Consider the following 25791-nt stretch of genomic DNA (forward strand, 5'->3'; position numbering starts at 1 on the left):
TGTGGCCTGCGTTTGCTTTGACGTGGACAGAACTAGAGGCAGCTTGAATCAGCAGTCGCCAGCTGTCGCGTTACATCAGCGCGTGCGGCGCGTGACCTTCGCCAAGGAACGTTTTGTTACGCACAGCCCAACGCAAGCCAGTGTGAAAAATTGCTGCCAGTTGCTTAACCGCTCGAGTAATCTGAAGCGCAATGCTGTTATGCCGTTTCAGCGATTCTGAAGCTGTAACGGTATTTACGAACGAACTGTACGCGTAACATGTTCCTCTTGACGTTCAGTAAGGCAACAGATCGTTTTCTTTCTATCGAGTAATGAGGGCAAGACCGTAACCACTAGTCCTCAATGGATTTACAGCTCACTTACCGTTCAATCTGTTGCCATACTGGAGCGTATTATAGCACAGTTCTCTGTTATTGATATGCGAGAAGCATACTCCATATCTGGATTTGCAAGGATAGGGCGAAAGAATCGAAGGAAGTGATTTTTAGTCCTGCATGTGTTCCTCTGCAATGCCTAAATAAACGATGTGCACGTCTTATTTTCATATTTTTGACTTTACCACTCACTTATTCGCTTGCTTGTGTGATGTCTCTTCCATGGTAGCTTCTTGATATATTTAATATATGAATGTTAGTTATCCTTGATAAGTCACCAGAATAAGATTTTCACGCTGCAGCGGAGTGTGCGCTGATATGAAACTTCCTGCAGATTAAAACTGTGTGCCGGACCGAGACTCAAACTCGGGACCTTTGCCTTTCGCGGGCAAGTGCTCTACCATCTGAGCTACCCAAGCACGACTCACGCCCCGTCCTCACAGCTTTACTTCTGCAAAGGTCTCGAGTTCGAGTCTCGGTCCGGCACACAGTTTTAATCCGGCAGGAGGTTTCATCCATGATAAGTATTTATATTTGACTGCATCAGCGTTAGTCACGTGTTAGAGATTCTTGACATAGGTACATACATATTCTCCATTTGATTTAGTTTACTACAGCATGGGTTTGGAGATATGAGTTAGAATATTATTTGTAGCATTAATTAAAGTTACGCAATTTGTGCGTCTTTATAGAAAAAAAGCATGATATTTACACGTTCTATATCGACGTATGCAGGGTGTAAATGATAACTGTTTGCAACGCACAACACTGGTGTAGGGGAAATCGATACGAATAATTTGATACAGGACACTTGTCTACCAAGCCGGAAAACAGCATCAAATTTGCCCACAAAAGCCACCTAAGCTACAGCACACAAGATTTCCAATATCCTCTCACTTTCTTATGCCACCGATTTAGTCGATTATTTCATTAACACTATTAATTTAACATTTACCATGTGGGTAATAGAAGACAAAAGACTTCTGAAGTCATTACGCAAAAAATAATTGCTTTACATTTCGATCTAAACTTAAACCTTACTACCAGTATTTTAGTAGTAAGAAAACCAGACAAACGAAGCCCATTTAATTGTTAATCTTAAGCTGCTAAAATTCGCAAACGTTAATTTTACATTTTTTATCTGCAAGAACAAGGGGTTTTCAGCATTCGTGGACGATTTTAAACAAAATCTGAGACTGTTTTTCAGCTTGATAGACGACAAGTGTTTTATATTAATTTGTTCGTCTCAACTTCACCTACGCGATACATTATAAACGATTATCGTTTACAATTTGTATACTCTGCAGACAACTGAAGCGCATGTTAGGTTTCGGTATGGAGCGCAGGAAGAATGACTGCCTAATGCCTCTGTTGCGTGCTGTAACTAGTGTAATCTTGTCTACGCGGTCCTTGCGGGAATATTACGTAGAGGCATCAACTTCTAAATAAGTTCCTTAGCGGTACTAATATTCTTGTAATAAGTTTTCAAAAATTATTCCACGATTCTTAATAACGTCTCATCGTCTTGCGTTCCCGAAATTAAAGGTCTTAGGTGGGACACACAATTATAAGACGTATAGTTTGTATAAATATCTCGTAAGCATGCTATAATTCGGAATAAGTCTTTTATTTTGACACTAAAATTGTTTGATGGAACTGGAGAAATACTGGAAGTTCAGGACTTGTGAGGAACGGAAATGAATCATGCCTGGGTAGCATTTGAACTCTGCGCGTTCTGAATTGGAGTGCAGTGTGCTAATAAGTACGTAGGCTCGATCGCTGGCTAAACTGCAAAAATTCGTCATAGATCGCGGATCAGAGATATGGGCAACAGTCCTTCGGTCTTCCGTAGACTTTCTGATTATTGACTGACGAAACGATTCCGTATCTTCTTATTACGCGATTGCCGTTTTGTCTCTTCAAAAGTCGGAGACTTTATGTTCTGGGAGTATCTGCGCCGAAAGATTTAATATTTGAAGACCGCATTGAATCTAACCATGGAGAACGCAGGTGTCAGGGTCAAATTTGCTGCAAAAATTTTAAGGAATTGTAGTTTTACAACGAGTAAGTCACTTACAAAACGCTCGTTCTTCAATTTAAAAACATTTTTTTTCGATCCAGGATCATAATGAATAATGAGCTAAGGACATGTCCAAACAAAAGAAACCACGCGGAATCCGCAGACGTGATACATATTATGTCGATTTAAGGTGGAGAGGGAAGAAATTAAACGAAATGAACTAATGATATCAAACGCTTCGGGACTTTACCCGGAACCAGCGGCGACGAATAAAAATCTGTACCGAAGCGGCACTCGAACCCGAGATCTCCTGCTTGCTAGGCAGTTGCTTTAACTGCAGTGTCATCCGGCACAGTGTTTATCGCAAATGCGCGGACTACCTCGGCACTCTCCCATGACGATTCACTTTCCCACCTTGCGCCACCTATCCACAGTCGCCGTCCATATCTGAAAGGACACACACCATGCATTCATATAACTGATTCGCCTAGATGAGAAATAAATCCACAACGTTCAGTGCGGATGCACTTTAAGTACGACATCCAGCGAGAATCTAAAATTAGGTAGCATGGAGGACGAGGACAGGGGCTGTGGGTATGTGGCGCTCGGTACGAAGGTGAAGTAGCCGGGAAGCGTGCTGAGACACTCCGCGCATAAACACTATGTCCTGGTGGCGCAGTGATTAACACCACTGCCTAGTAAGTGGGAGATTCTGGGTTCGAGTCCCCGTCCTCGAACCATTTTCACTTGTCACCACCGGCCGCTGTGGCCGAGCGGTTCTAGGCGCTTCAGTCAGGATCCGCGCTGCTGCTACGGTCGCAGGTACGAATCCTGCCTCGGCCATGGATGTGTATGCTGTCCTTAGGTTAGTTAGGTTTAAGTAGTTCTAAGTCTAGGGGACTGATGATCTCAGATGTTAAGTCCCATAGTGCTTAGAGCCATTTGAACCACTCGTCGCCGTTGATTCCACATGAAGTTCCAATGCAGCTGATATCATCAGTGCATTTCCTTTCCTTTCCTTTCTCACCGCCGCCACCTTAAATCTACATAATCTGCGTCAAAGTATCACGAAATTCTACGACCTAAGATTATTAAATAAACATATTGCTTATTTCAGCATCCATTCCATCCAATGACCACTGCATTAGAAATTAGATCATACACAGTGGCCAAAATGAAACTTTCCCGGAAAACATATCATGCAGTCTGAGATAGACAATTGAAATTACATTATCATGATGCAAGCTGGGTTAGGCCGGCTGGAGTGGCCGAGCGCTTCCAGGCGCTACAGTCTGGAACCGCGCGACCGCTACGGTTTAAGTAGTTCTAAGTTCTAGGGGACTGATGACCTCAGAAGTTAAGTCCCATAGTGCTCAGAGCCATTTTTTGTAAGCTGGGTTATCTATCTTTAGGGACATGAAATGTTTTCTGAGCCAGTTTTACACGGCCGAGGCAAATTAATGTGATCACCTGTCAAAACCTTGATTAACCACCTCTGGCAGTGCCGTCCGCTGCGAGACGTGCAGGTGGAGAGTCAGTGAGATTGTGGAAGTTTTGCCAAGCCATGCTAACTCCAGTGCAGTGGTTCAAATGGTTCAAAGGGCTCTGAGCACTATGGGATTTATCATCTGAGGTCATCAGTCCCCTAGAACTTAGAACTACTTAAACCTAACCAACGAAGGACATCACACATATCCATGTCCGAGGCAGGATTCGAACCTGCAACTGTAGCGGTCGCGTGGTTCGACTGAAGCGCCTAGAACCACTCGGGCACTCCGGCTGGCCCGAGGCAGGATTCGAACCTGGGACTGTAGCGGTCGCGCGGTTCCAGACTGAAGCGCCTAGAACCACTCGGCCACTCCAGCCGGCCCAGTGCAGTGGTCAGCTGCGGTAGGTTTCCCAGCTGAGGATCCACAGTACGAACAGCTCGATCGAGGTGGTCTCACAAATTCTCGATTTGGTTTAAAGACGAGGAGTTTTGTGGCCAAGGTAGCATGATAAACTCATCCTCGCGCTCTTCGAACCACGCACATACACTGGGAGCAGTGTGATATGTTGTCCAGCTGGCAGAAGCCACTGTGCCGAGAAAAAACAAACTGCATGTAGAGGTGGATAGATGCATACTTGTGTTGATCCATTGTGGCTTCCGAAATGACGAAATCACCAACGGAATGCCACGGAAACATTCCCCAGGTCTTAACGTTCCCTCCTCCGGCCTGGACCCTTCCGACGACTGTTGCACGGTGTTTGCTTTCAGAAGTTTCACGCAGATGGAGCATAAAACGTGATTCACCTGAAAAAGACTATCTGTCGTCACTCATTGGAGGCCTAGTTGCGGTATTAGTTTGCAAATTCGAGCTTTCGTCTCCGATGAACAGCAATCAGCACAGGTGCATGAACCAGGCGCCTGCTGTGGTGGCCCATACGCAATAATGTTTGCTGAACGGTCGTTGAGGAGACACTGTTGATAGCCCCTTGATTCACCTGGGCGATCAGTTGCTCGACAGTCGCACATCTATCCGCCCGTATACGTCTCCGCAACTGCCATTCACTCGTGTCGTCAATGGCACGTGATTTACCAGAGTTGCCTCGGCGCCAGTTTCGGATAGCGCCATTTTGCCATTCACGGTATAGTTTAACCACAGCGGCGCACGAACAGTTAACAGATTTAGCCGTTTCGAGAATGCTTCCATCCTTGGCCCAAAAGCCAATGATCATACCATTTTGGACCGCTCCGTTTGCGCATTACAACAACGGCTGCACTGTTTTCCGTGTCTCATCGCATCGCAGCACTGAGGAGGGAGAACCCTTGACTTGAGACTGATGTCCTAGTGCGGGAGCGCTTCGCCTTCCTCGTGGTGGTGTGGTGACAGTAGTGACGTGGTGGGGAGAGCTTGACGGTGTTCAAGGTGTAGATTTTTTCTTTTTTAACCCAAAGACGACAGAGGAGAGAGAGAGAGAGAGAGGAAGAGTAGGAAAACGAAAGGCGTTATGTGACCGGCTTGGTAGTGGGTTTTATTTATTTATTTATTTTGAAAAAGAGAGCCGGCCGGAGTGGCCGAGCGGTTCTAGGTGCTTCAGTCTGGAACCGAGCCACCGCTATGGTCGCAGTTTCGAATCCTGGCTCGGGCATGGATGTGTGTGATGTACTTAGATTAGTTAGGTTTAATTAGTTCTAAGTTATAGGGGACTGATGACCTCAGATGTTAAGTCCAATAGTGCTCAGAGCCATTTGAACCATTTTTTTGAAAAAGAGAAAAGGACAGTGGAAGAGACACTAGGAGAAGCGAGAAAACGAAAGGCTCAGTTGACAATCCGGATAAACGACGAGAAGAAAGGAAGTAGAAGAGAGAGTGAGAGAATAGGGAAACGAAAAGCCGTAGTGAGTCGCCGTCGACGATATGACTGTGGGGCAGACGTATGTATCTTGAAGGGTGGCGATGGAGAGAGTTGGGGAAGGGAGTGGTGTTGGAATATGGTCCTGGGAGGGGGAGTACTATTTATGGGAGTGTAGGAGGAAAGAAGGAAAAGGGGGAGGGGAACGCCCAAAGGGGAATCGGCCAATGGGAGGGGATGTAGAAATGGGCAAGGAGGGGGGAGGGGACGACGAGCTCAGAGGGCTTAGTGGAAAAGGTGGTCAGGCCAACGGATGGTGGCCAGTCGATGGAGGTGTGTGCCAAGGGAAAGGATTAAAGGATTATTGGAGTGACAGGAATGTTGGTAAAAGGAAATGGCGGAGGAGCGAATACGAATTTTAGGGAGGAGGAAGCCGGCAAGGTGGTGAAGGTCATTGGTAGGGAAACGGAAGGGGAGGTGGAGGGCAAGCTGGAGACCACGGTTCTGGACGGTTTGTAAACGATAGAGATGGGTGGGGACGGCATTGTCCCACATGACAGAAGCATACTCTAGGATGGGGCGGATCAGAGACGTGTAGAGTAGGATAGCAAGAGGCTTTGGAAGGGAAGAGGTAGGGTTAATGAGGGGGTAGAGCTTGCCAAGCCGTCCTAAGGCCTACCGCCGCATGTCCTCAATGTAAGGACACCAGGTGAGTGTCCTGTCCAGGGGTTTGGCTGTTCTAGCCCAGGGAGCAGGGGTATCGAGGACAGTGGTGGGAGGGGGGGGGGGGTAATTTACGGGCCATCTGCGCCGACAGATGATAAGGGCCTTGGTCTTTACAGAATTGAACGCCAAACGCCATTTCCTGGCGTATTCGACGAGGGAGTCAAGGGAATGCTGGAGCCATTGGCGGAGGAGTACCTTACTCCGGGAGCGTGCAAAGACCGTAGTGTCATCCGCGTAGAGGGCGAGATGCACCCGACGTTGAGTGGGCATGTTGGCGGTGAAGAGGCAGTAAAGGACCGGTCCGAGCACGCTGCCTTGTGGAACACCTGCCCGGATTCGACGCCTGGTGGAGGTACCGCCCGGAATCCTGACGTGCAACGTGCGACCTTCTAAGTAGGTGGCAATGAGGCGGACATGGGACACGGAGAAGCCGTGCCCGAATAGCTTAAAAAGCAGCCCCTCATGCCAGACCGAGTCGAATGCCCGGGAGACGTCGAGGAGGACGGCCACGAAACTGTTTTTTCGCATCCATCCGGACACGCTTTATATACCCCCCTCCTCCCCTCCACTGCTCTCTGTGAGTTGTCATTGCAAGCTGACGTCGTAAATAGGTGGCGGTCACATTAGTGAGACTTGACCTTGCATTTTGCCCAGCCGTAAAAAAGTGACCGACATTTCTTTCCCGCGTTCCATTCGCAAATTGAGTAAAAATGAGGGAAAATATACTGGTACACTATGTACCCTACGCTACAGGCTGTACGACACTGGTGGTTAAGTGGGAGAGGTGGGCAGTTCCGCCGGCCGCGGTGGTCTCGCGGTTCTAGGCGCGCAGTCCGGCACCGTGCGACTGCTATGGTCGCAGGTTCGAATCCTGCCTCGGGCATGGATGTGTGTGATGTCCTTAGGTTAGTTAGGTTTAAGTAGTTCTAAATTCTAGGGGACTGATGACTACAGCTGTTAAGTCCCACAGTGCTCAGAGCCATTTGAACCATTTTTTGGGCAGTTCTGTGGGCACTCATAAGAGGTGAGCTCCGGAGCTGTGTTCTCGCTCGAGATGGAGCTGTGTACTGTCCTTGACAGCCAGATACCTGTCGTCAAGTAAACTGCGGTACTACAGATTCGGTCATGCGCGGTTAAAGGAGGCGTAATTCGGCCGAGTGCTCATCGAAGGAAGACTACCGGCATGTAGGGAAAACATGGAAAATCCGAATGGCCTGATGAAGATTTGAACCGCATTCCTTTCGAACGCAAGTCCTGTGTCTTAACACAGCGCGGCATCCCTCGGCCATAATAATGATTCAAGTTTACACATTTGCTTTCTGCTTTCCGTTTTAGACATTTGTTAACTTTTATCAACAGTCAGAACCGGCTTTCATTCACAGTGAGATAATGGGTTTCAGTGAGGACACTTCTATGCTCTCATCTCACCAAACCTATAACAAACAACTGCACTCTTGGTTTTAGTTACTTTTCATGATCATCTTTGTGATATACCTGAGCTACCCCAATAGAACTCAAAATACTTTGACTGGTCACCCAGACAAGACGATATTTGAATTAATATGAATGATTTAAAACATTAATGTGAGTACAAAGATTAGTTTTCATACACACTGCCTAGACAAAATGCAATTCTAGGCTCTGTTTCTGCCAATAAAATGCTGTCATTTAATATGAATGACCATGGCATTTCAATTAAGTTTCTTTCTGCTAATGTTGTCACTTTTTTGTGTTTCTAGCACTACCAACTTCTAGTCAGTCTGGTTCAATCAATATGATCACGATATGTATCCATAAGGAATCGACAGTTTGTCAGACACACCGTTTTGTGTTGTTAATTATGGAGACAACTTGGCTTCAGGCTAAATTAAAAATATACAGAACATGGAATGATTTTGGATCTTGTCATGACGACAGTGAGCTCGTTCGAGGTTCGAACTCGAACATAATGAGACAAAGAAGTTTCATCAGATGAAGGTGGACAGTGAAAGGTAGAGATTCGTTAAGGGGGGGGGAGCGATCTTGGTTACTAGTTGAACAGCACATGGTGTGTATTTAACAGAGCCTCAAGTTCGAAATAGTTAATTTTTCAGTTGTTTGGCCATATTATCCGTAGTTAATTTATAATTCCTGAGGGTATATTCGTTCCGTCGTTACAACTACAAGATAATGCGTGTTCTTTTTCTTCACTAGATCCATTTCGCTTTTCTTTCTCATGTAATTTTTCAATAGTTTTATGAATTGTCTGGTTTCCAATATTTATTTGGTCATTGAGCAAGTGTTTGTTTTGTGTTAATGAAAAAAAGAGCTTTACCCATCCTAGACCCTCTCCCACCCAATCCTCCCCCCTCTCAATTTCATTTCACTTCTCGCTCCTCACCATTTCCTCCTATTCACACTCCATCACACTAGTATACACTTATGTCCACTCATCATTGCTTCTCTCCCCCCTACCTAAAAAAGAGGCACTCCATCACTATTCCTTGTTCAGTCTTGTACAGCAAATAAATATATAGCAACATAATGAAATAGAATAACACACATACAATTAACTAAAAAAGAGGTCAAAGACAGACTAGTGGCAGTGTCATGCTGATAATGCTACAATACACGCTTAGAAGGGTAAAAATAAACAGTAAATAGTGGTGTGCAAAAAGTGTGATGTGTAAAACGTAAGAAATGCATAGTTCAGCAGAACAACGAAAAATTAGACCACAGGTATCAATGTCTAATGCAGAAAGACACCAAAGATATGCCAGCAGACTGCATTCTCGATGTAGGCGAGAAACGAAGCAGAAAGCAGTAAAAACGAATATATTGTTAACTGTTTTTTTAATCTTAAAAACAAATCAGATTGTAAATATCTTTAATTACAGGCCGTTGATGATGCTCTACCTAAATAAAGCGAGACCCGTCTGGTGAAAAAAAAACCAGGCGTTTCCTTGTAGTTGCAACGAGAGAACGGAAATACCCTCAGGAATCGAAACAGTAGGTTCAGCCATGTTATAATTACAATAGAACGGCAGTTTTTTTCTTTTATTTCATTGTTCACATAAACAATAAATTAATGTCGGGAATTCAGATCATTCGCACGTTAACACGAGACCACAAGGATAAACTGTGAACGAAAAAAAATGTTACCGACGACAGTTCTGGATTTGATAATCCGCCTATGCAAGCATATCTTGTTACTGAATTGATTAATTTAAAAAAAGAGAAACATTGGAATATACCGCATAGTGACTGTTTCATGTAGGTGAAACCGATCGAGATGCATTGAAATTAATGGGATGGTGCTAAAAGTAAATGAAATTAAGTTATTAATAAAAAAAAGTTATTTTCGTGCAGTTCTATTCTTTTTCACGTACTGTTCACGCAGCGAATAACCGACTTAACAACCAGTGATAAAAGTGACTTCAACAAAATGACAGCCACAGTTTGGTACGTCAACTCTCGAAATACACTGCAAATGGAAAAGTCCACCGACATAAGCGGCTTTGACAAAGGCCAATCTGCTGTGGTCCGATGCCTGGGAACGAGGAAATCGAAAACGGTGAAGCAGGTTGGTTTTTCGCGTTCTACTGTCGTGAGCGTCTGTGCCAAGTGGTTAAAGGACGACAAGATGTTGAAAGTCCACGTCTCATCTCAGAACGGTGTACATCGGAGGCCTGCCCGTTCTGCACAGCAGGATAGGCTGCGATCTGTGGCATAGCTGACGACAGAGTACAGTGCTGCTGCAGGCTCAACTTTTTCGGGGCACGCCGTTCAGGGCACGATGTTGAATATGGGGCTCCGTAGCAGAAGATCCTACACGTCACCGTGTTGACCCAATCTTATCGTCACATGCGATCGCACTGGGTACATGACCATAAAGGACTTGACCCTGAGTACTTGGAAATGTGTCGCCCGGACGGATGAATCAGGCTTCTTGTTGCACGAGGTTGACAGTCGTGTCCGGTGTCCCTATATGCCGTCATCCAGGCGAACAGTTGTTCGGAACGTGCTCTGCGCTACGGACGAGGATTGAGGTGTTGGAGGGTCATGAGGTGTGGCATTGATCAGGAGGTTTTGGCATCTGTGGTTGTAGTGAAAGCACGACAGATGTGAACTGTTGAACATTAGCACGAACCACCTACGTCCCTTCATGCTTGATGTCTTTCCTGGAGGCGACGAAATCTTCCGGCATGTTGACGGCCGTGTCACAAGACTAGAATCGTACTGCGGTAGTTTGAGGAGCAAGGTAGTTAACTCACGTCTTGCCCATTAGATTCACCTTATCTGAACTCGATGGAACACGTCTGATACGCAACAGGGCACAAGTTCTACACTCACTAGCCACCAGTCCCCAATTTACGGGAATTGCGTGACCTGTGCGTAGTTGTCTGGAGCCACATACCTCCAGGATGTTACTGACAATTTGTTGAATCCATGCCACACAATATGGTTTTTTTTTTTTTTTTTGTTTGAGTAATCAGTCTTCAGACTTATTTGTTGCGGCCCGCTACGAAAAATCCTCTCCTGTGCCAACCTCTTCATCTCAGAGTAGCACTTGTAACCTATGTCCTCAATTGTTTGCTGGGTGTATTGTAATCTCTGTCTTCCTCTACAGCTCCCTGTAATACCATGGAAGCTATTCCCTGCTGTCTTAACAGAGATCCTACCATCCTGTCCGTTCTTCTTATCAGGGTTTTCCATAGATTTCTTTTCTCGCCGATTAAGTGGAAAACCTCGTTATTCTTTACCGTATCAGTCAACCTAATTTTCCAAATTTTTCTGCAATACCGCATTTCAAATGCCTCTGTTCTTTTCTGTTCCGGTTTTCCCATAGTCCATGTCTCACTGCTATACACTGCTGTGCTCCAAATGTACATTCCCAGAAATTTCTTCCTCAAATAAAGAATTATATTTCGTACTAGTAGACTTCTCTTGGCAAGGAATACCATTTTTACCACTGCTTGCCTGTTTTTTATGTCCTTCCTGCTCCGTCCGTCAATATTATTTTGCTGCCTAGGTACCAGAATACCTTAACTTGATCTACTTGTTGATAACCAATTATGACGTTAAGTTCCGCGTTGTTCTCGTTTCTGCTACTTCTCATTACTTTCGTCGTTCTTCGATTTACTCTGTCAGTATTCTCTCCTCAATAGATTGTTCATTCCATTCAAAAAGTCCTGTAATTCTTCTTCCCTTGCACTACGGATAGTAATATCGGCAGCGAATCGTATCATTTATATCCTTTCAACTTGAATTTTAGTTTCACTCTTGAACCTTTCTTTGGTTCAAATGGCTCTGAGCACTATGCGACTTAACTTCTGAGGTCATCAGTCGCCTAGAACTTAGAACTAATTAAACCTAACTAACCTAAGGACATCACACACATCCACGCCCGAGGCAGGATTCGAACCTGCGACTGTAGCGGTCGCTCGGTTCCAGACTGTAGCTCCTAGAACCGCACGGCCACTCTGGCCGCTGAACCTTTCTTTATTTCCGTCATTGCTTCTTTGCTGTATGGAGTGGTCAGCAGGGGCGAAAGAGTACATCCTTGTCTTACACTCTTTTTAATCCGGTTACTTCGTTCTTGGTTTTTCGGTCTTACTGTTCCCGCTTATTCTTGTAAGTACTGCATATTACCTGTCTTTCCGTAAACCTTTCACCCATTTTTTTTTCAGGATTTCCATCACCTTGCACCATCTGACATTGCCGAACGTTTTTTTCTGGTCGTAAGATCCTATGATTGTGTCTTCTGTTGTCAACGGCAACGTCAGAATTGCCTCTCTGGTGTCTTTACCTTTCCTAAAGCCAAACTGGTTGTCATCTAACAGACCCTCAATTTTCTTTTCAATTTTTCTGAATATTATCCTCGTTAGCAACTTGGTTGAATGAGATGTCAATTTGATAATGCGATAATTCTCGCAGTTGTGAGTTCTTGCAATCTTGGGAATTGTGTGGATGAAGTATCGACATGAATAAGAATTTTGTTGCCACTTGGCGCAGTGATTTTAGAAATTTCGATGGAATGTTATCTATCCCTTCTGCCTTATGTTCAAATGGTTCAAATGGCTATGAGCACTATGGGACTTAACTTCTGAGGTCATCAGTCCTCTAGAACTTGGAACTACTTAAACCTAACTAACATAGGACAACACACACATCCATGCTCGAGGCAGGATTCGAACCTGCGACCGTAGCGGTCGCGCGGTTCCAGCCTGTAGCGCCTAGAATCGCTTGACCACTCCGGCCGGCTGCCTTATGTGATTGTCTTCTTAAGCGCTATTAAAGTCCGATTCTAATACTGAATCCACTATCTTTTCTATACTGTTTCCTTTTCCTTCTTCTAACACAGGTTTCCGCCCCCCCCCCCCCTCCCTCGTAGAGGCACTCATTGTACTCTCTCCTCTGCATTTATTAATGGAATTCCCACTTGGTTCTCTGTGTTACCGCCCCTTGCTTTTAATTTCACCGAAGGTTGTTTTGACTTTTCTATACGTCGAGTCAGTGCTTGCGGCAATCATTTTCTTTTGTATTTCTTCACATTTTTACTGCAGCCATTTCGCCGTATCTTCGCTGCTGTATAGCTTTCGAAAGGTGGACCAAGACGGTGTTAAGCAGGTGATCATGATGTTTTGTATCAGAAGTGTAACAGCTAAGCAGAGTACACAATCTCGAAGCCAGCTGTTGTATGCCGTCACGTAGATACGCAACAGATACGTCACCAGATCGCTGAATGAACGCAGCTACGCCTTTACGGCGCACCTACCTCACCGCTCGATGCTTAGGACACTATGCACGTGGCAGCCTGAAACGGATGGTACATCAATTACTGTCTCGCCCTAAACGAGCCGGAGCATAGTCAGTATGACGATGAGGCCGGAAACTGAAGCAGGCAACACCTAGCGAGTGCGCAGGCGGGCTCCTGCGACTGCGCCGTGCCGGCTGCCGCTCGGTGTGTGTCCTTTCTGGGCGCCAGCACGCAGGATACGGCCGCCTGGCGTCACATCCGGTGGCGGAGGCACAGAGCTCAGCCGCGCGCAATTTCTGCGTTCTCGGTGTTCCGGCCCCTTTTTCCTGACAAAACTGTAAGTAACCGCGGCGGGCCCCTACTGAATACAAGATTTTAGAATCTGGAGGAAGGAAGTTAGAGTTTAACGTCCCGCCGATACCGTGGTCGTGGAGCACGAGTTCGGATTACGAGAGGATAGAGAAATAAATCGGCCGTGCCCTTTCCAAAGGGCAACGGCCTTGCCGCAGTGGATACACCGGTTCCCGTGAGATCACCGAAGTTAAGCGCTGTCGGGCGTGGCCGGCATTTGGTTGGGTGACCATCCAGGCCGCCATGTGCTGTTGCCATTTTTCGGGGTGCACTCAGCCTCGTGATGCCAATTGAGGAGCTACTCGACCGAATAGTAGCGGCTCTGGTCAAAGAAAACCATCATAACGACCGGGAGAGCGGTGTGCTGACCACTCGCCCCTCCTATCCGCATCCTCAACCGAGGATGACACGGCGGTCGGGTGATCCCGATGGGCCAATTGTGGCCTGAAGACGGAGTGCTGCTTTCCAAAGGAACCATCTCGACGTCTGCCTGAAGAATCGTTCGTACGAGAATTTGGAAGTCTTCCGTGGATAAGCGTAATCAGCCTTTAGTACGCTGAAAACCACAAGAAGCAATGTATTGCAGTATCGTCGACCGCACACGGGGCGTCGCGTACAGCTCATATTTCCACAGAAGACATTTAAATAGGCCGCCGCGAGCCACTGCTATAGACGGCTTGTCATACACAGCGAAGACGCGCTACGTACGCCAGCAGAGGATGTCCAATTCGCATCCCACCACTGCCTGCAACTGTGACTGGACCGCGTGTCTTTTTAAACCGCCGCACCCGGAGCTCCGCCTCTCCTCTGCTGTGGCAATGTGGCGCTGACTTCCACTCCTCTCTCATTTTATCCGGTACGCTTAGCCTCCCCCGCCCGCATCCTCTACCAACTTACAAAATTCCCGAGCCTAGTCTTCCGTCGGGAACACCTCCGAATATCCTGTTACCCGTAAACTCGACACTGTGCACCCCCTAGTATCCCACCTGCTCACTGATCCTGGTAATCTGACGCGCCTCTAGCAACGCATTTCCCCCAACAATACTCCTCCACACCCTCAACGTCCTCTCCCAACGAAACTTTAATCGTCTTTCCTTACCTAACTACGAAATCCGGCATGGTATATACCCGGCCCACCAGATCCAGAAGATCCCTGCCACCCATCCCTTGTCAGGGCTCCCTTCCTCTCCAATTCTCTCCACCCACTTCCAAGTCTTGGTTCGGAACTACATGCCTCTCCACTCTTCCCCCATCCCTCCTCCAAACATTCATCCACACAAATCCCCGCCTACGCACTACCTTTAAATGCTACGTTCCCGTGATACCCTTATGCTTGGCAATCTACATCGACTCTTCTCGGTATCTGTTTTCATGAGTCAACACACAGGCCCTTCAGTTTTACTTTATGCAACTTCCTATCTGGTTCCATTTATTCGTATGTGACACTCATTTGCCATTCATCTTTGTCTATATTTTAATTAATCACCAAATCAATCTTCTATATTTGAACTTTTGAAACTGACTATCTGTCTTTTTATTGTACAAATCTTTTATTTTTGTCAGCCGCCATGTCCAGCATTTATATTATGTTTTTTACAATTTTAATCTCACGTCGGGGAAGGGCATCAAATTATATCTGTTGACAGTCCACCCCCCTGCCCATATGGGGTGACGGGCGGGGGGGGGGGGGGGGGATGAAATAACAACAGAGGAAAAAAAAAACTCTGCCTCCGATTATCCTCAGAATACTCTCAGGTGACGCAGAGCTTACGGCTGCTACTGAATATTGAAATACATTACTAGTGGAACAGAGAGAGAGAGACTCAAGGATACAAAGTACGCTTTACACTGAGTATACTGCAAATAAGTGCATTTATGTTTTAATCGTTTCATAATGTTTGCATTTTCTAGGGAGTTCATCCACCCTGTTGCACTGACGGACACAACATACATTTCTGGCGACAAGTTTGTGATTACTGATGACTTCGATCCACGGAAGAAGATTCTTCATCTCTGCATACTGAACTAATCAGCATTTTTTTCAATGTCTGTGGAACTAATTGAAATTTTTCTCTTGTAAGAGCATCCAGGTGAGGATCGTGTCGAAAATTCTTCATTTTTTCACTGTTCTTACAGCGTTCCTAAATTTGTTATATCTAATCTTGAAGTGATTTAAATTTTGTATGCAATGGGAACTTTTGAAGACTAACCACTCACTGCACTTGTTCAGTTTTAGAGCCAACGAATCCAATCATTACTAGCGAGTGTAGCCAGACTGGTAGAAGTGCAACAGCTGCAGGCCTCTTTGTAAAGGAGGGCATGAGGCACCGAGCCATTTACGCTACAAATTCAAGTGCTCCAAAGTTCTGTGTCAAGTATTATGTCACACATGATCGCAAACACTGCTTCTTATGCCTAGCGAAATGCCGACACTGTCACAAGTCAGGACACAGGCAGCAAGTGTTCTGCTAAAGAAGCGCAAAACAAACTCTGTTCTCCTTCAAACTAGATTTCAGCAAATGGAGATTAATATCATCTCACATTCTGAATCTTTACCCGCTGCTCCTGGCAATACTCACAGGAACACAACTGAAATCAACTCTCTTCAAATGCACAATCAGCAAAAGACTCTGTACCTCGCGAAACGGGTAAAAGCAGTCCCCTGAAAACCAGAACTGACAGTTATATTCAGAAAACAAACCGCAAACTATTCTTATCTTTAGCGATTTGCGATCAGTCTTTACCATTTCATTTAGATACTAGTGCTTCAATCACATCTATTAATCAGACTACTTATGAGCAGCTGGGACGCCCTTAGCTGCAAAAATCAAGTCTGCGCCTCACAACCTACAACGGTGGAAGTATCTCTGTTCTTGGGACACACACTCTGCAAACAAACTATCGAGGTACGACTGCACCACAACGCTTTACAGTACTTCAATAGCGGTCGAGTCCCAAAATTTTTTGTCACGGATGCGCTTGATTTGTCTGTATTAGGTACTCAGGACCATGTCCTTGCTATTAATACGAAAATTTCCCATGCTATCATTCATTAGCTGTGTGAAAAATTTGGATGGGACATGCAAAGAATATTCAAACGTGCATTACGTTCAGAGACAATGCTCAACCGAAATGTTACCGTGCACGTCCGTTGCCTCACGCCATTCGCGATGAAGTCGCTTCTCAACTCAACAGATTAGATCAGACTGGTAATTTGAAACCCATTTATGCCTGTCAGCGGGCATCAAGGTTACCACAAGAAAATTTAAAGGGAAAGTCAGACTTCGTGCCGACTTTAAAGCAAGAACTATCATTCAGACGGCTATTGATTCTTTCCCGCTCTCATGTTGTGAGGAGCTTACGAATCGCCTTGTAGGTAGACGATTCTTCTCTAAAAGTCATTTAGCCGATGCTCTCCTTCAACTTCCACCCGGTAAGGAAGCGAAAAAAAATCTGGTGTTCAGTACACAAGTCGGCTTCTATATATACCAGCGCCTACCCTTTGGAAGCACATCTGCTTCTACTGCGTTATTTCAGCGCTTTCTTGAACATGTGACGACGAAAGTTCCGCTGTGCTCCAATTATTTGGATGATGTCATTGTGCCCAGACACCAGAACAGCGTCTCTAAAAACTGGTGTGTCTTTTCCAAGTTTTAACCGACGTAGGGCTTAAGCATAATTTACAGACGTGTTTGTTTATCTATGCTGAAACTGAATATGAGGGACATCGCATTGACGCCCACAGCGTTTGTCTCTATACTAAGCATGTAGACGCCCTTCGAAGATTGCCCTCTCCTCAAAATGTACGAGAGTTACAGGCAGTTCTAGGAAAACCGACCTTCTACCCCAAATTTATTCCGAACGCACTCCTTTGCCGTTCCTCTCCAATGGACTGCAGAATTTCAAAATTTGACAAATTCATTGCCTAGTCACCCATGCCTTATTCATTCTGATCGACAAACACCAGTAGTGTTTGCAGTGGATACATCACATGTAGGGGCAGTTTTATCTCCCACGGTTCGCAACACTGAACGCCTCGTAGTATTCTCGTCTAAGACGATGACCGCTACCTAAGTCAACTACAGTTAGCTGGAGGCAGAAGCGTTAATCATTATCTATAGTATCACGAAATTTCGTCACCATCTGCAAGGTAAATATGGCGAATAAGGTGAATTTCGTGATGATTTCATAAAAGATCTCGTTTCCTTCCCCATCCTGCCATCAATGAGAGCTTGAACTCATCCTCTGATCTTCCTTCCATTCATATACATCTAGATGGATACTTTGAAAATCACATTTACGTGCCTGGCAGAGGGTTCACTGAACAACCTTCACAATTCTCTATTATTCCAATCTCGTATAGCGCGCGGAAAGAATGAACACCTATATCTTTCCGTACGAGCTCCGATTTCCCTTATTTTATCGTGGTGATCGTTCCGCCCTATGTAGGTCGGTGTCAAGAAAATATTTTCGCATTCGGAGGAGAAAGTTGGTGATTGGAATTTCGTGAGAAGATTCCGTCTCAACGAAAAACGCCTTTATTTTAATGATTTCCAGCCCAAATCCTGTATCATTTCTGTGACACTCTCTCCCATATTTCGCGATAATACAAAACGTGCTGCCTTTCTTTGTACTTTTTCGATGTACTCCGTCAGTCCTACCTGGTAAGGATCCCACACCGCCCAGCAGTATTCTAAAAGAAGACGGATAAGCGTAGTGTAGGCAGTCTCCTTAGTAGGTCTGTTACATTTTCTAAGTGTCCTGCCAATAAAACGCAGCCTTTGGTTAGCCTTCCCCACAACATTTTCTATGTGTTCTTTCCAATTTAAGTCGTTCGTAATTGTAATACCTAGGTACTTACAAGGGAACATCCCCATCGCACCCCCCTCAGATTTAGTTATAAGCTGGCACAGTGGATAGGCCTTGAAAAACTGAACACAGATTAATCGAGAAAACAGGAAGAAGTTGTGTGGATGAAAAAAATAAGCAAAATATACAAACTGAGTAGTCCTTGCGCAAGATAGGCAACATCAAGGATAGGGTGAGCTCAGGAGCGCCGTGATCCCGTGGTTAGCGTGAGCGTCTGCGGAACGAGAGGTCCTGGGTTCAAGTCTTCCCTCGAGTGAAAAGTTTAATTTTTTATTTTCAGAAAATTATTATCTGTCCGTCCGTCTGTCCGATGCGAGGCAACTGCGTCGTAGTATGATGACGCTACACCTAAACAAACATCGAAACACATGACGTCAGTCGACTACAGCGCACGGAAGAGAGAGTATTCCTGCTAACGAGGCTCCCTGGCTGGCAGTTGACTGTTTGCTACTTTGGACGAGAGTGCATTAAATACGTGAGATGCATTCCGTGGGCAATATGAATCCAGCAAATATAGCTCGCGACTTCAATAACAATGTCAATGAATATTTTCCGAACAGTGAGGCATCAGAAAGTTCCTTAAGGGATCGAACGATTGTCGAACATTTGTATGATTATTTCCTACATTTGTTGATAAACAGTACGTGTGGTGATGATTGTCTGAAAGTAGAAAATTAAACTACTCCCTCGAGGGAAGACTTGAACCAAGGACCTCTCGTTTCGCAGCTGCTCACGCTAACCACGTGTCCACGGTGCTCCTGAGCTCAACTATCCTTGATGTTGCTTATCTTGCGCATGGAATACTAAGTTTGTATATTTTGCTTATTTTTTCATAGTTCCACACAACTTCTTCCTGTTTTCTCGATTGATCTGTGTTCAGTTTTTCAAGGCCTATCCACTGTGCCAACTTATAACTAAATCTCAGGAGGGTGCGATGGCGAGGTTCCCTTGTTAGTTGAATTTACGGCTTTTAGATTCGACTGACCTATCGTGTAAGCGAATTTTAACGAGTTCCTTTTAGCACTCATGTGGATGACCTCACACTTTTCGTTATTTAGGGTCAACTGCCACTTTTCGCACCATTCAGATATTTTTTCTAAATCGTTTTGCAGTTTGTTTTGATCTTCTGATGACTTTATTAGTCGATAAACGACAGTGTCATGTGCAAACAACCGAACACGGCTGCTCAGATTGTCTCCCAAATCGTTTGTATAGATAAGGAACAGCAAAGGGCCTATAACACTACCTTGAGGAGCGCTTGAAATCACTTCTGTTTTACTCGATGACTTTCTGTCAATTGCTATGAACTGTGAGCTCTCTGACAGGAAATCGCAAATCCAGTCACATTACTGAGATGATATTCCATAAGCACGCAATTTTACTACGAGCCGCTTGTGTGGTACAGTGTCAAAAGCCTTCCGGGAATGCAGGAATACGGAATCGATCTGAAATCCCTTGTCAATAGCACTCAGCACTTCATGTGAATAAAGAGCTAGTTGTATTTCACAGGAACGATGTTTTCTAAATCCATGTTGACTGTGTGTCAATAGACCGTTTCCTTCGAGGTAATTCGTAACGTTCTAACACAATATGTGTTCCAGAATCCTGCTGCATATCGACGTTAACGATATGGGCCTGTAATTTAGTGAATTACTCCTACTACCTTTCTTTAATACTGGTGTGACCTGTGCAACTTTCCAGTCTTTGGGTACGGATCTTTCGTCGAGCGAACGGTTGTACATGATTGTTAAGTATGGAGCTAATGCATCATAAACGACGAAAATGAATAAAAAGTCGTAACAGTTACTCTACATATCTAAAAGACAAGCCGAAACAAAGAATATGCACTTAATAAATAACTGCTATCGTGAATTTCTGCGTAACTGTTTACGTACCAGCAGGTGCTGGCTGTGCACACAGATGACGCCGAGGAAGATGGTGGCCACCGTGCCCAGGGCCAAGCCGGCGTTCTTGAAGGCGTCGCCCATGGCGAACATGCCGGAGCCGACGTTGCCCTTCAGCAGGTGGATCATCGTCTCGAGGTACCTGTAGCACCACACACGGACACAACTTTAGCGACGTGTACCACTGGGCGCCAATTACGTGACGTTCATATGACGCTACTTTCTTCACAGAAATGAATGAAATAAACAACAAGAACGAGCAATTATTCTCTGTTTACCTGCATCCACAGTCCTGCAGTATTTCAGAATGGACAACATTTTCCGGCTGTTATTGAATGAATTTAATTATGATCGCGACTTCGGCCGTTGTACCATTCTCAAGTAACAGCTCACTGTAAAAGGCGTCAATGCATATTTATTCATGATAATTTATTGAAACCCTCAGCTGCTGATAGGTATTGTTGATATACCTCGATGGTGACAGCAGAAAATGTGCGCCCCGACCGGGACTCGAACCCGGGACCTCCTGCTTACATGGCAGACGCTCTATGCATCTGAGCCACCGGGGGCACAGACGAATACCGCGACTACGTGAATGCGCACAGGTTGCCCAAACTCTTACGGGAATCATCACCTTAGTGTGCGCGATTAATGAGTGAATGGGCAAATATCTATTAGGAACATTACGTATGTAGATTGTGCACAGTTGGGAATGTGGGTCTGACGGGAGGCGTGCAAAAGATTAGTCCCTGCAGTCGCGGCATTCATCTGTGTCATCGGTGGCTAAGATGGATAGAGCGTCTGCCCTGTAAGCAGGAGATCTCGGGTCCGAGTCCCGGTCGGGGCACAAATTTTCAGCTGCCCCATCGAGGTATATCAACAACACCTGTCAGCAGCTGAGGGTTTCAATTAATTATCGTTTATTTCTAGAGGAGCTGCACGGTCATCAATCGTATCTGCTCTTTCGAGAACAGTAACTATCTTCGCATATTTATTCCTCTTGAGAGGACAGTGTCCTGTGTTAATCACGTTTACATATATCAAATGTCAAAGTAGTCCAATACTCAGTAAATGAGCGCAGGGAAGCAGACGTAGGAATCCTGCATCGCTGCTCATGGCAGAGACCTTGCGGAGGTGGTCTGCCGTTGCCTTCCTCCGACCTGTTACGAAGTATCAACAGCGTATGTGTGTAGTATGGATGAGTTTGACGAGTGCTTGTACAGTCTAATGTTGGCTTTGCGTCGTTACGGTTGAAGGGGAGTGAGTGCGTGAAATCTGGTGTCGGCACAGACACCGCAATGGGGCTGGCAATTCTTCATGCAGTTGACGACGATACCAGTGTCTGTACAAGACATGCAGCTGCAACACCGAATGTTGTGTGAGTGTTACACGAGGAGCAGCTGCACTGCACCATTTACAGCGTGTGCAGGCACAATCAGCAGCTGATTTTCCTGCACAGGTACTCGTCTGCGAATGGCTTACTCGACAAAGTGTCCACCCTAAATTTACTGGAACGGTTCTGTTCACAGATGAGGCGTCGATTCAAAGAGATCAGTTTGCAAATTTTCAAAGTCGGCATGTATGGATAGACTCAGTACTCAAGCAGCTGTAGAAGCAATTCATCAACAGAGATTTTATGTCGATGTTTGGGACGGCGTTGTTGATGACTGGTGGGGCCTCCGTTGCTCCACTCTGGGTCGACAGATGAAGTTATCATAATTTCGTAGAGAATGTTCTACCTGATCTGTTAGTAGATGTGCCTTTAGCTGTGCGACAAAACCTGATCTTGTTGCACGATGGAGCATCACCTCATTTTAGAATTAATGTCTGTCGGCTTCTAAACAACGGATTCGGCGACAGATGGGTAGGCGGAGATAGACCAATTGCCTGGCCTCCATGCTCTCCGGACCTAAACCCTGTGGACTTTTATTTGTGGGGGTGTTCGAAAGCTCTTGTGTATGGAACCCCAATATAAGGTGCTCAGAGTCTCCGTGTTCATATTATGGAAGACTGTGAAAACATACACAATACTCCAGAGGCATATTGAGCAAGCAGTAAAGGAAACAAAAGAAAAATTCGGAGTAGGTATTAAAATCCATGGGTTCGCGGATGACATTGTAATTCTGTCAGACATCAAAGGACTTGGAAGAGCAGTTGAACGGAATGGACAGTGTCTTGAAAGGAGGATATAAGATGAACATCAACAAAATCAAAACGAGGATAATGGAATGTAGTCGAATTAAGTCGGGTGGTGCTGAGGGAATTAGATTAGGAAATTAGACACTTAAAGTAGTAAAGGAGTTTTGCTATTTGGGGTGCAAAATAACTGATGATGATCGAAGTAGAGAAGATACAAAATGTAGACTGGCAATGGCAAGGAAAGCGTTTCTGAAGAAGAGAAATTTGTTAACATCGACTGTAGATGCGTCAGGAAGTCGTTGCTGAAAGTATTTGAATGGACTGTTGCCATGTATGGAAGTGAAACATGGACGATAAATGGTTTGGACAAGAAGAGAATAGAAGCTTTCGAAATGTGGTGCTACAGAAGAATGCTGAAGATTAGATGGGTAGATCACGTAAATAATGAGGAGGTATTGAACAGAATTGGTGAGAAGAGGAGTTTGTGGCACAACTTGACAAGAAGAAGGGACCGGTTGGTAGGATATGTTCTGAGGCATCAAGGGATCACTAATGTAGCATTAGAGGGCAGCATGGAGGGTAAAAATCGTAGAGGGAGACCAAGAGGTGAATACACTAAGCAGATTCAAAAGGATGTAAGTTGCAGTAAGTACTGGGAGATGAAGAAACTTGCACAGGATAGGGTAGCATGGAGAGCTGCATCAAACCAGTCTCAGGACTGAAGACCACCACAACAACAACATCACCGCAACCAAGACTCATTACGAAGGCGGGTTGATGCATGTTGTATGAATGCCCAAGGAGGGCATGTTGAACATTTCCTGTGAGAAAGAGGTGCACGTGATATGCTGTATCATTCTGTTCGTGTTTCCCATGATTAATGAGTTGGAGAAATGAGTTGTAACATGGAATCAAAGCGTTTCGAGACCCATGTTCATATAACGCAATTTCTTCGTCTATGTGTGAGGAATATGTCCTACAAGTGTGGATGTACATTTTTTTACACCCTATATAGTGTGACCACAGTATGGGATGAAGATCATGCTAAGTTACGGAAACATAAATTTAACGGCTGTATTTGTAAAGCAACTACCAAACGAAGCAGTACAAATGGTAGATTCCAGACGTTAACTTTCTTCATTCGTCGATAATAGTTTTTTCTGCTGCCGTGAAATGGGATTCGCCCTATTTTCCTTACTTGTAATATTGTTGATAGCTGGTACTCCATTAGATATGTATGCTTGGAAATGACACACTTTAGAAACTGCAATCGAAGATGCGAAATACGTGTATTGATAGTCATAAGCGATTTTTATCATATTCGAAAATTTTATGAAGTCTTTGGATCCTTGTTTCATCACATAGCTCTAAAACGTACTGTTTACAGATGAGTCTCGTTTGGAGCTGTTTTATACCGATAGTCACTTACGTGATAGACCTTACACTAACTAGCAATCCCCACACTATACTAGGTGACTGAGCTGCCCCTACTTGATGCAATCCACAACGCCTTCAAGTACAACGCAAAAGATTTTCATATTTTCTCTGTCTCGTTACGTGCAAACTATTAGTCCTACAGAAAAAACGAACAAGATCTCTTTGTAGAAAATGTACTTATATTTTGTACTGCGATACGTTTTCGCTAAAGGCCGCAGTTTCCGAATTATTAAAGAAAACGTACAACAGTCACCTTCCAACGCGATTATTTTGAGTAACTTAAAACCTTTGGTCTCCAGTGTAAAATTTAACTACATTAAATTTCGTAGAAAAAGCTCCTATCCATTTTTTCTGTAGGACTAATATTTGGCCGCAGTGAGCGAGAAAACACGACAATCTCGCACATGGTTTTTGAAGACATTGTGGGTTGCTTAAAACACATTAGTAGGGGCAGCTGAATCACCATACATATGTGCGTCTACAGGGTTTTTTAACTTGAGAGCCAACTAAGTATCTCGAATAAGACGCGTCGTATGACAAAAATGTTTTAGTGAAAAGTTAGTATAAGTAAAGGAGACATCTGTCTGTGCTACAATTGGCCATCTCCTAACACCCCTCCTGGGCGGGCAGGCTCAACTTAGTGTTTTCAAATGAGACCTGTGCTCCCATTTTTATTTCATATTCCGATTCTACGCCAAAAAATACATACGGTTAACTGAGACCATTGTTTTCAATTTGTGGTGTATGGCGCTGAAATCGACAAATATCAAGTGTGCCTACTTTTGCAATTAAAAGCTGAAGCATTTCATTCTACATTTCATATACAATGTAAGTTAACCTTTATGTTCCAACAGTTGAGTTCGATGTTCAAACATTAGTTGAGTGTTGCAAATGTGATTGTCCAGTACGAATAATACGGATAGACATTGACATTTCTGGCAAATAAGTTACTTGAATGGTAATGTAGCTTTCTTTTCCTTATGGGGTTGGTTGTGGTGAGTCCCCAAACCATCGGAATGCTTGATTTCGGTGGCCATCCTCGAACGCAGCCATCGGGATGACTGATTGCGGTGTTTGTTTCCATCCAACCGCCATAACTCTCGCGCTGGCCACTATACGTCTACCGGCGGTACAAAAACCGGAAGCAATGTAATAAGATAAAATGTCCATGAAGTGATAGTGACAGGCGCGGCTGCCATGGATAATCCATGAAACCATGCACTATAATGGTGCGAGGCAAGGGACGCCATAGAAAGCCGAGCATCCAGATGGAAACAGAAAACTATTACGTGCACGTCTTTGTTCCTGGATCACGCTAATCGTATGCTGTAACTAAACATTGGAGCGGCTAACCATATTCTACTGCACAATCAAATTTGCAACACTAAAGTAAATTTCGAGCATAAATACCAACAGGTAAACACAAACCAATACCTTAATATCGTAAATGAAATTTTGAATCAAATGCGTCGGTTCTTAGTTGCAAAAGTAGGTTCACTTGGTTATTTTGATTACAGCGCCAGGTACCACGAATGGAAAACAATTGTTTCAGTTAACGGTGTGTAGTTTTTGCAGCGTAGACTCTGAATACGCAATAAAAATGGGGTGGGAGGGGTCCCATTAGAAAATACAAAGCTGACGTCGCCCACCTAGGAGGGGTGGTTAGGAGGTGCCCACTTGTAGCACTGACGGATGTCCCCCTTTACTAATATTAACTTCTCACCCAGAGTATTTTTGTAACACGATGCGTCATTGTTTTAGAAATATTGAGTTGTCACAAGTTAAAATAAACAGGGCGTATCTTCTAAGAGTCGTCAGGCAAATTTTCTCTGTTTTTTCGGCAGATATTTGCAAAATCGTTTTTGCAGTTTTTACCTGGAGTCAACTCAAACAAAT

At 44.7% G+C, this 25791-nt stretch overlaps 1 protein-coding gene, 1 non-coding gene and 1 pseudogene across 2 annotated transcripts in view; 1 reads left to right on the plus strand and 2 right to left on the minus strand.

Annotated features, from left to right (window-relative positions):
- LOC124795344 (proton-coupled amino acid transporter 1) overlaps positions 1 to 25791 on the minus strand; it is a 257315-nt gene that overhangs the window by 99105 nt on the left and 132419 nt on the right. The window contains exon 4 of the mRNA XM_047259332.1: positions 20311 to 20461. Within this exon, the coding sequence (XP_047115288.1) occupies positions 20311 to 20461 (151 nt within the window). The remainder of the gene's footprint in view (positions 1 to 20310; positions 20462 to 25791) is intronic.
- On the plus strand, positions 13686 to 13803 carry LOC124796847 (annotated as a pseudogene).
- Positions 20815 to 20889, minus strand: Trnat-ugu. Its single transcript has one exon. It is a non-coding gene; the product is annotated as a tRNA-Thr (tRNA).

The sequence above is a fragment of the Schistocerca piceifrons genome, chromosome 4, assembly GCF_021461385.2.
Source record: "Schistocerca piceifrons isolate TAMUIC-IGC-003096 chromosome 4, iqSchPice1.1, whole genome shotgun sequence".
Taxonomy (NCBI): domain Eukaryota; kingdom Metazoa; phylum Arthropoda; class Insecta; order Orthoptera; family Acrididae; genus Schistocerca; species Schistocerca piceifrons.